The 11,354-nt window shown below is 40.7% G+C and overlaps 1 protein-coding gene across 1 annotated transcript; it reads right to left on the bottom strand.

The window, feature by feature from the left end:
- Positions 1 to 553: 553 nt before the first annotated feature.
- On the bottom strand, positions 554 to 2,440 carry LOC121979420 (F-box/kelch-repeat protein At3g61590-like). Its single transcript, XM_042531410.1, has 2 exons — positions 2,277 to 2,440; positions 554 to 1,754 (listed from the first exon to the last, which is right to left on the bottom strand). The coding sequence occupies exons 1-2, from the start codon at positions 2,438 to 2,440 to the stop codon at positions 554 to 556; spliced, it is 1,365 nt and encodes a 454-aa protein (XP_042387344.1).
- Positions 2,441 to 11,354: the final 8,914 nt, after the last annotated feature.

Below are 11,354 nucleotides of genomic sequence, written 5' to 3'. Positions count from 1 at the left end.
TCATATCAATACCATACCAACATTTTGGTATACTGAAAATTTGATATATTGATATTTCAGTATGGTTAAATTTCATATTGTTTAAGGTAAAATTTTGATATAATATTATATCAAAATTTTTGATATATCATAAAATTAATATGGTTCGATATATTTCGATACAATATATGAAAAATTTAAATATCTTCTTATCCCTATTAAATATCATGTTTCATCATAAATCATGAAGTTTGAATATTAAGGCTGCGAGCACGACAAAAAAAATGTCTAGGATGAGAAATTTGAGTAATATCATACATAATAATAGATCCTTAGAAAGCTTAAACTCGTTAGTCTTTTCCAAGATAATGACAGTGGATGAAGCAATGATCAAAGAAATGCGGTAAAAAATTACAAAAATCGCTGAATGTTGCGTTCACTGTCTTATAGACAGACAGATGATCAAAAGTGAAATTTCTTTCTTAACTAAAATAATAAGAAAATAATATATATATATATATATATATATATATATATATATATATATTTCGAATTGTAAATGAAGATGCAGAGATCAAGGGGTGACGTCGAGCCTCGGTTCGAAGCAGAAGCCGCTGAAGAATCGGACCAAGAATAGGGCCATGAAGGGTTCGACGACGTTCATCGTTCTCCAAACCTTCCGCCTCACGTCGAAGGTCAGCAGTGCCGTCGGCCACCCTAAGCACTGTATGAAGACGAGGTCGCCTGCGCCGCAGCAGATGAAATTCTCTCTGATTGTGCACAAGCTCGTTGACATCTCGACCGGCGTTCGAGCCACCTCCCGCCATGTCTTATCCTCGAGTTCCCAAATCGTCAACCCCTTGATCAGCCGGTTGCACCACCCTCCCCCGCCGACCATGACCAATTTGTCCGACAGGTTGATCAATCGAGCACAGGTAAGAGGGCATGGCGCAGGAATCGCTTCTCGAATAAGAGACTGAATGGTAGAGGGCGTCTTGGCGAGATCGAACGCCACTAAGTGGGGGCGTTGCTCCGTGTTCGGGTGGATCAAGTAATAGAACACGCCGTCGCATACGACGCCCTCGTCGCCGCCCTTCCACGAGCCGAGGTCTTGGGCAAAGAGCGTTGCCCACGATTGCGTCGTCGATTTGTAGATGTCGATGGAGAAGTGCCATTGGTGGTTGTTCCCCGGCATATGGGCGGTGCACTTGGCGAAGACCACGGTGTAGCTGCGCGTGCGGCGGTCGAACGACAAGGCGAGCGCGTTGTAGTCAGGGGAAGAGCCGCCGGGGACGTGAGGAAGCCGCTTCCAGTCTCTCGTGATGGGGTTGCTGACCAATAAGCGGCTCCTATCCTCGCGTTTCGTCAAGCAGACCAGGCCGTAGGAGGAGGACGCGTGCCAGATGCTTTTTTCTAAGCCGGGGAAGCCGAAGATGTGCCACTGTTGGAGGCAGGGGTCGTACGCGCGGACCGATGAGACGCAGTCGTTAAAGCAGGACAGTAAGAACCACGGCTTCTGCGGCGCCATCATCGTCCACAACGACGGCCGGGAGTGCACAATCTCGTACCACCGTTTGCACACGATGCCCAATTTGATGATGTCGGCGATGGGCAATAAGGAGAGGACCTTCTGCAGGAGTTCGTCCGGTAGAATGGAGTCCCACGACAGCAATGTTCCCTTGTCTTCTTCCTCCTCCTCCTCGCCGTCACTATCTCTCCGCATCGTCCTGATATCTGTATCCTCGCCGTCCATGAGGAAGATGAGATCGCAGTAACTGGTGAAAAAAACAAACCCTAAAGTTGCTGGGGAAAAAACAGACATAATTCTCTTCTATATAGTTGAATAAATAAAAAAAATAAAAAATATTAATATATAATTAATATAGAGAAAATAGAAAAGATTAATATAAGATTTTTTTTAAGTGTATTATAAACGACAATTTATCAAAGATTATATAAGGGTGCACACCGATTTCTGAATTGATCAAAATACACACTGTGTGCATTCAATTGTGTGTGTTTTTTTTTTATTTTACCCCTCCTGTTATTATTTTAGTTTTTTTATTGAGCCAAAATTTTTAACCTATGTTTTAAACAACCAATTCCTATTTTACTAAAACGGCCGTCGATTTTTAGAGAGTCCTAATCCACTCCGTAATTGTAGCCGGATTCTAATCCCATTCTGTAATTTTGGCCGAAATTCGATCGTAAGTATTCATCCCTCAGTACATATTTCCATCGAAGTTATAATTTGAGTTAGGACAGACCGTCGACTGAAATCCGACCGACTGTAATACCTTGCTGAATTCACGGCCGTCTGTGCGGCCGGATTCCAGTCGAAGTGCCTGATTCTAGCCGCAACTGTGGAGCTGACGAGGGAAAGGCCCAGAAGAATACAAATGAGGCCTTTGACGAGATAAAGAAGATGAGTATCTATCCTAAGAAAACCACATTCGCCCATGCCCTCGGGGTGCTTGCTATATTGCCCAAGAAGAAGTGGCTGGAGAAAGTGGAGAACTTGAGGGAATTGGGGTGGCCTTAGAATCATATCTTGGAGGCCTTCGTAAAGCATCCTTACATTGTGCGGGCATTGACTAAGAAGGTAAGAAAGACCATGAAGCTTATGGAAGAGAAGTTGGCAGGGACACAGGAGCACACAGTGAAGAATACAAATGTTCTGTCGATGAGCCTAGAGAAGAGGTTGATGCCCAGGCATGCCATCCTGGACATTGTCATGCACAAGGGATTGATCAAGCCTTGCTTCACGGGGAACCATTTCCTAGTTTCGAACAAGAAGTTCATGATGCAGTTTGTGACCAAGTATCAAGAGAAAGCTCCAAAAATAGTTGAGGCTATCAAAGGAGTGAATTCGAGTAGATGATAACAATGTGTTCTTCACCAATATGCTAACAAACAATCACTGTTGTTAGACAAGTCAATTATAAGCCGGTATGGTTTTCCTCTTACACCATCCTTTAAGATGATTTGAATTGTTCAATTGTTACATGCATATTTGCTAGATTTTGTTGTGTTATCTTAAATTCAATTTATGATATGTTTTTTTTGATAATTTAGGTATCCAATTTTTCAAACCGATTAATTATAGAGATGACCGGTCTAACCTCACAGGAGTTTCCCACCGGCAACCAGGATAAATCGAGAAGCGCTCCTGGAGATTCATCCAAATGGCCAGCATTCTTAGAACCACTTCTCACCGGAACAAAAATCTCCTACAGTGTGTCGTAGCTGAGATTCGAATTTTAGATCTCTTAGTTATCCATTGGAGGGTTTAATTAACCATTGCACTGTTGTAAAATCAAGCAATACAAGCAGTATTATATTTGTACAAAAAATAGCATGCAATAAAAAGATAAATAAAGGAGTAGGGTTTAGAATGTAGTTATCCGGTTGAAGCGTCGGCACGCCGACTATCCTTAGAGAATTTATTGCCGCCTCATGGTGCAAAGGCTCTCCGGCAAAATTCCCCCAAGATCCGACAACCGCTCGTCTCGTCCGTAGGTGTACTCCAAAACGGACGCGACACTCGGACCCAACCTCAAATCGCCAGAAGACCAAGCCTCAGGACAAGAAAGCAGAAAGAAGCGCCAGAGAAGGGAGAAAGCTCGAGGCTTGAGTGAAGAATAGAGGTGCTGCAAGTCCCCTTTTATTCACTCTGAGAAGGTACGAAGCACTGCTTCGCTAGCGAGGAAATGCGCCTCAGTGTCGCGTCCGCGTCCCTTCCTCACGCGCGGAACAAACTGAAAAAACCAAACTCTGGTTTGGTTTTGGTTCAGACCGAACTGGAACCGGAAACCAAACTGGTTTGGTTCAGACTGAACCAAACCAGCAAAAACAGACCGGTCCACCCGTGAGCGCAAGGCCCACGAGCTGGGGATTTGCACCCCCCCCCCACCCCCTTACGCGCGATAATCGCGCACATGACGTCCGGTTTATGGATTTCCGGCTCGAACCCCCCAAATCCACTTTATTTGGGCTTTGCCCGCGCATGCGTGTAGGTCCCCTTATCATTGCTAAGCAAGGATGGAAGGGCTTCCCATATAAGCCCTTCCAAGCTTCTCCACTTAGCAATGTGGGACTAAAAACACTACCAAAAAATATGCTTTGAATTTAAAACAAAATTCAACAATCCCCCACAAATTCAAATCATTTCAGTTAAAAATAAAAAACAAAAACAATATGTCCTGAGGCTAGGTTGCAATGAGCTTTTAGTGAAAATACCTTCCGGTTTGAATTTTCACCTAAGTACACCAATCTTATTCACATAGGTTTGAAGTGAACTAGGTCTTGAACTTAAACCTTTTTATATGTGAAGTCAAATGGTAACAACTCATCACGGGCGACGGTTGAATCCTTCTGGGTTGGTGCATTACGGCCATGCCACCGAATCTTGTTTCATAAGTGCTAAGGGGAGTTACCTAGACCCCCCACACTACGGCCATACAGTTACACTTACATAGGTGAGTTCTCCAAGGATGTACTGCGAGCATCCTGTCAATAAGACCTTGAACTCATTAAGAGCCTCCAAGCTCATCCTTACTAGCAGTCAAGCATCTATCCAGGGAAGAGACTATGAGATTACATCTGAATCAATTTGATGCTTACGGTTCACCCTTATAACTTGTTTATACCACATTGAACCTACTTCTTGGGATCTCCAATCAGATAGGTTGGGTTGCCGTTATAGATGAAACCAGGATAGGCCTTAGGCCTCAGTCCCATTCCCTTACTGGATCTCTTGATTTTCTCAGAATCAAGTCCTTTTGTGAGTGGATCAACAATATTGTCTTTTGAACTTACGAAGTCCAATGACACCACTCCAAGAGACACTAGCTCACGAATAGACTTCAATCTTATTCGTACATGTCTCTTCTGTTTCTGGTTATACTTGGAGCTTCTAATATGAGCTATTGTTGTTTGATTATCACAGTGTACTGAAATAGAAGGTATTGGCTTTACCATCAAGGGAATTTCTGAAAGAAGACCCTTAAGCCAATCAGCTTCAGTTACTGTGTATCTAAAGCACACAATTCTGCCTCAGATGTATAACGGGATATAATCGTCTGTTTAACAGACCTCCAAGCAACTACACCGCCTCCAAGTGTAAAGACATAACCAGTAACGCCTTTACACTCAGCAGTGTCTGCTATCCAACTATCATCACTATATCCCTCCAGGACTGCAGGGAATCTCCCATACCACAAGCCCAAGGATATAGTACCTTTTAGGTATCTGAGTACTCTGTCTAATGCATCCCAATGCGTTCTGTCCGGACAGCTGGTAAATCTGCTCAATTTCGTTATAGCAAAAGAAATATCAGGTCTAGAACAATTAGCTAAATACATTAGACTACCTATTATTTGTGAGTATCTTAATTGAGACACTGCCACACCACTATTATTCTTGTGGAGAGTTTTTGAAGGGTCATATGGTGTGACAACAGATTTAACTTGGCTATAACCATATTTCTCTAATACTAGCTCTCTCAACATAGAGTGACTGAGAAATTGTTATTCCATCGGTTGAACGAGTCAACTTCAACCCTAAAATCATATCAACACAACCCATATCCTTCATATCAAACTTACCACTTAAGAGGGCCTTAGTCTCATTAATAATAGAAAGGTTAGTTCCAAATAGTAGAATATCATCTACATATAAACATAGGATAATACAATTATCACCTTTCATTTTAGCATACACACATTTATCAGAGTCATTTACTTCAAAGCCAAACGATAGCATAGCTCTATCAAATTTTTCGTACCACTGCTTTGGGGCTTGCTTCAAACCATAAAGAGATTTGACTAACCTACAGACTTTATTCTCATTTCCAGATACTACATATCCCTCAGGCTGATCCATATATATCTCTTCTTCTAGATCTCCATTCAGGAATGCCGTTTTAACATCCATTTGATGGACCTCAAGATGATATATGGATGCTAATGCGATTAACACTCGGATTGTAGTAATTCTGGTAACAGGAGAATAAGTGTCAAAATAGTCAATCCCTTCTTTTTGTTTGAATCCCTTAGCAACTAGGCGGGCTTTGAATTTATCTACTGACCCATCAGGTTTTAGTTTTCTCTTAAACACTCATTTACATCCTATAGTGGTATACCCAGGAGGTAAATCTACCAACTCCCAAGTGGCATTAGAGATAATAGAGTCCATTTCACTTTTAATAGCCTCTTTCCAATGTTTAGCTTCAGGAGAAGTCATAGCATCTCTATATGTCACAGGATCACCTTCTATATTATAGGTGATAAAGTCCTGGCCTAAATCCGTAGACACACGTTGCCTCTTGCTTCTTCTTTGTTCTGTATACTCACTAGATTCATCTAGTCTAGAGTGACTTGAGGAAGGTGTACCCACTACGGATAGTGGGACCTCTACGGAAGAAGGCTCATTTCTAGTAGGAATACTAGATTGAGGTGTTCTCGTCTTCATAGGAAATATATCCTCAAAAAATGTAGCATCGCGAAGTTCTACAATAGTATTTGCATCTATTCCAGGAATTTATGATTTAATAATCGGGAACCGATATGCAATACTATTTTGAGCATAACCCAAGAAGATACCATCTACGGTCTTTGGACCAAGTTTTTTCCTTCTGTGTTCAGGTACTAGTACCTTTGCAAGGCACCCCCACACTTTAAGATATTTCAAACTTGTCCTTCGGCCTTTCCAAAGCTCATATGGTGTTTTATCCCTTGACTTCATTGGGACTCTATTTAGCACATGACATGCAGTGTATAGAGCCTCTCCCCACATAAAGTTGGGTAACCCAGAACTGCCTAACATGGAATTAATCATATCTTCAAGGGTTCGATTTTTTCGTTCTGCTATACCGTTGAATTGAGGACTATATGGAGCAGTTACCTCATGGATTATACCTGTATCTTGACAAAATTTTTGAAACAGGTTCGAGGTAAATTCTCCACCTCTATCAGACCTTAACCTCTTAATAGTTTTATCGGTTTGATTCTCAGCTTCAGATTTAAAAACCATAAATTTATCTAAAGCTTCATCCTTGGTTTTTAGCAAATAAACATAACAATAACGAGAGTGATCATCAATGAAGGTGATGAAATACCTTTTATGATCTCTCGTTATTACACCGTTAAACTCACAACAATCAGTATGGATTAATTCTAAAATATCAGAATTTCTATCAACTGATTTGAAGGGTTTTCGGGTTTGTTTATATTGCACACAAACTTCACATTTTTTCCTATCATTTATAGCATATTTAGGAATCATGCCAAGGTTCATCATCCTTTTCACGGTATTAAAATTGACATGTCCTAATCTGTCATGTCACAGATCATAAGACTCAATGTTATATGAACAACCAATATCAGAAGATTTATTTAAAGTAGCATTTTCTACATTGAGTTTAAATAAACCTTTATTAAGATAACATTTTCCAATAAAGGTTCCTAAATGTAATATTACAACTTTATTACATTTAAAGTTCAACTCATAACCAGCACGGACTAACTTTGATCCGCTAATCAAATTCCGACGGACCGCTAGAACATGATGCACCTCATGCAGTGACAGGACTTTTCCAGAGGTGAACCTCAGGTCAACTTGTCCTATCCCAAACACCCTGGCTGCAGAATGGTTCCCCATGGTCACGAAAGTGCCTTCAATTACCTGATAAGTAAGGAAGGCAGAGCAATCAGCACAACAGTGTACATTAGCACCTGTATCAACTAACCATTCATTGGGTTGATAGATCAAGTTTAGTTCGGGTTTGAAGATAACAAACCTATCGCCGGTGTCGTCACTAGCAGTCACGACATTTACTTGTGCCTTGGTGTTGGACGTATTGCTTTGATTTTTCTCCTTGTCCTTTCACTTAGGGCAGAATTTGGCATAATGTCCAACCTGTCCACATGCCCAGCAAGGCTTAGGTTTGGTTCCAGTTTTCTTTTGAACCTTTGGGTTGGGTTTCATCTTGTTCTTCATTTTCTGATTTTTGAATTTCTTTTTGTCAGATGAGACTACTACATTCGCCTTTGGAATAAAATCCATAGGCATTATTGTATCATCATTTTTATGTTGCTTCCGATGTTCTTCTTCGATATTTAAGGCAATCATCAAATCTTCTAGAGAGATTTTACCTCTCCAATATTTAAGAGTCATGGCAAAATCTTCCCAACTCGGAGGCAATTTTTCGATGATAGACAAGACCTGAAATTTTTCAGGTAATGGCATATCTCCTTCAGCAAGACCATGAATTTGAACTTGGAATTCATGTGTCTGCTCAACCACAGATTTGCCTTCAACCATTTTAAAGTTCAAGAATTTTACCACAGTATACTTTTCTAAACCAGAATCTTCGGAGTTATATTTTTTATCCAAAGATTTCCACATCTCTTTAACTGAAGAGGTTGAGCAGTACACATCAAATAGTGCATCTGAGAGGGCAGACAGGATTTTCCCATGGCAGAGATAATCCCTTTGCTTAAACCTCTCTAAGGCAGCACTACGGGCAGGTTCCTCTTCATTAGGTGAAGGAGGGTCTGTTTCTATAACGGAGAATAGCCCTAGCGTAGTAAGCCAAAATTTCATCCGTTGTTGCCAACGTCTGAAGTTTTGCCCGTAAAATTTCTCAGGTCTAGCACTAGCCTCATCGGATCCTATTACCCTATCATTCATCATGTCTATTGATGCAGGCAATAAATTCTCTAAGAATGTTGTAAAATCAAGCAATACAAGCAGTATTATATTTGTACAAAAAATAGCATGCAATAGACAGATAAATAAAGGAGTAGAGTTTAGAATGTAGTTATCCGGTTGAAGCGTCGGCACGCCGATTGTCCTTAGAGAATTTATTGCCGCCTCACGGTGCAAAGGCTCTCCGGTAAAATTCCCCCAAGATCCGACAACCGCTCGTCTCATCCGTAGGTGCACTCCAAAACGGACGCGACACTCGGACCTAACCTCAGATCGCCGGAAGACCAAGCCTCAGGACAAGAAAGCAGAAAGAAGCGCACAGAGAAGGGAGAAAGCTCGAGGCTTGAATGAAGAATAGAGGTGCTGCAAGTCCCCTTTTATTCACTCTAAGGTACGAAGCACTGCTTCGCTAGCGAGGAAACGCGCCTCAGTGTCGCGTTCGCGTCCCTTACAGACCGGGCCGCCCGTGAGCGCAAGGCCCACGGGCTGGGGATTTGCACCCCCCCTGCGCGCGATAATCGCGCACGTGACGCCCGGTTTATGGATTTCCGGCTTGAACCCCCCAAATCCACTCGATTTGGGCTTGGCCCGCACATGCGTGTAGGTCCCCTTATCATTGCTAAGCAAGGATGGAAGGGCTTCCTATATAAGCCCTTCCAAACTTCTCCACTTAGCAATGTGGGACTAAAAATACTAAAAAAAAAAATGCTTTGAATTTAAAACAAAATTCAACATGCACCATTGCCTCTTGGGAAATTATGACATATTTCTTGTTGCTTAGAGTATGATTGAAATGAAAACTATTACGCTTTTGAAAATTGGTTTTTGATTAAAGGAATTAGTTAGTACCATAGAGATACTTGGCTTGTTTATCCAAAGCTGGAGGAGCTTGGGCAATTGTTCCTTAATCACAAGCTTAGTTTATGGCATGTTTTTGGTAAAAAGAAGAGTTTGCTTGGAAATTCCAAGGGTTCCAAAGAGACAGAATCAACATTTCAGGTTCTACTAATCTATTTCATGGCTCCTCATGCCCTTTCCTATAAGTTATTATTATTCTTCTGTTACCAATTTGTTTGGTTAAATGCCTTAGTTCATTTTATTCGTATTCCTTTTCTTGTCTTCCTGGCATATATTTTATTAGATTCCTTGCATGCCTGCTACTTTTCATACTTCTTGCTTTTACCATAACTTTCTTATTGTTATCTCAGGCAAAGGATGACAAGCAAGTTGAAACAAATGATGAGACTTATGTTGAATGGATTTCTCACCATTGATCTTGTTGATGATTTCACAAGGTAACACTCCCTATCAAAAGGCAACTGATTGACAACTATGTATTTTGGCGATAATCAACATACAATTTAGCTCACTGAATAATAATTTATTTTATACTTTGAATACCTATTTGTTTGTTGATTGCAAATCATTTTGTATTTGCTAGGATAGCATAATTGTATTGCAAGTCTTCTCCTATTACATTTCATTCATGGCAAGGGTTTTCTTCTATCCAATACATTTATTTGTAATGAGTGCTTGCACTATAACAAATATGACTTTCCTCAGTGCGTCATCAACCACACATATTTATAGCGCGCTGTTAATAATAATTTTCGCAGTGTGCCAAATAAAATGCGTTGCAGATACTATTACATTTCCCTTAAAAACCCCTATTTCTCTCCCTCTTAGAACAAACTATCGCCCTTCCTCTTCACGCAAACTACCATCCCTTCATCTATCAGCGCTGCCCCCATTGCCCCCTTTGTCACCACCCCCATCATCGCCTCCTTATCACCTGCCCCCTTCCCCTTTCCCTCCCTCTTCGAACTCCTGACACCCCTCCCTCTTCGTAGCACCCCACCCCTCTTAGAGCTCCTTTAATGGCACGGCACAACACTCATCCCTCTTCAAGCTCCTTCAACGGCAAAGGTGCCTCCCACCCTGACAAGGTTTGCAATAGTCTATTTCAACTTCTCACTTACTAATCTTGAAAGGTATAGTAGTTAATTTACCATGTCATAAGGTTCTTCAATCCACTCCTTGTGTTTGTTTTGATTAAGCTTGATAGGGATATAGAACTAGATAGTTTGGGAAAAACAAAAAAGTTAGACCTGGTTATATAACATCACAATAAAATGAGGAGCATGCTTTTACAAAATCAGAGGCAACAAAATGAACAAGAACAAGTTAGTAATTAAACAACATGATTTACTCTTAATTATTATGATTTTTTTATATTCATGTTAGTGAAATTATATTATGGTGGCATTCTTTGTCTATTTGTTGTAAAATTAGGTTGCTAGTGATGACATTTGTACTGGTATTGGCAATTATGTTCATGGCGGTATTGATGTCAATGGTGCAACAAAAAGTGGCAATGTTTGTAATGTTAGCCAACAACAAGCTGCAACTCAGGTAACTAATAATATACTTAGCTATGTACATGTGTTGATAAAACCATCCATTTTTACTGTACTTAGCCATCTTGAAGAATTCCTTTTTCACATCCTAGTAAATGTGTTGATAAAACCATCCTGATTCTTTGTCTTGCTTATGTAATGCCTCTTCATTTGTGTTCGTGTTGGTAAGGTAGTGTGATCATCTAATAGTTGTTAATTCGAATATGGTTAATTGCATGCCAAAATTTTCTTATAGGCAACAAGTTATCA

The sequence above is a fragment of the Zingiber officinale genome, chromosome 5A (genome assembly GCF_018446385.1).
Source record: "Zingiber officinale cultivar Zhangliang chromosome 5A, Zo_v1.1, whole genome shotgun sequence".
NCBI lineage: Eukaryota > Viridiplantae > Streptophyta > Magnoliopsida > Zingiberales > Zingiberaceae > Zingiber > Zingiber officinale.
This window is presented reverse-complemented; position numbering and strand designations above follow the sequence as displayed.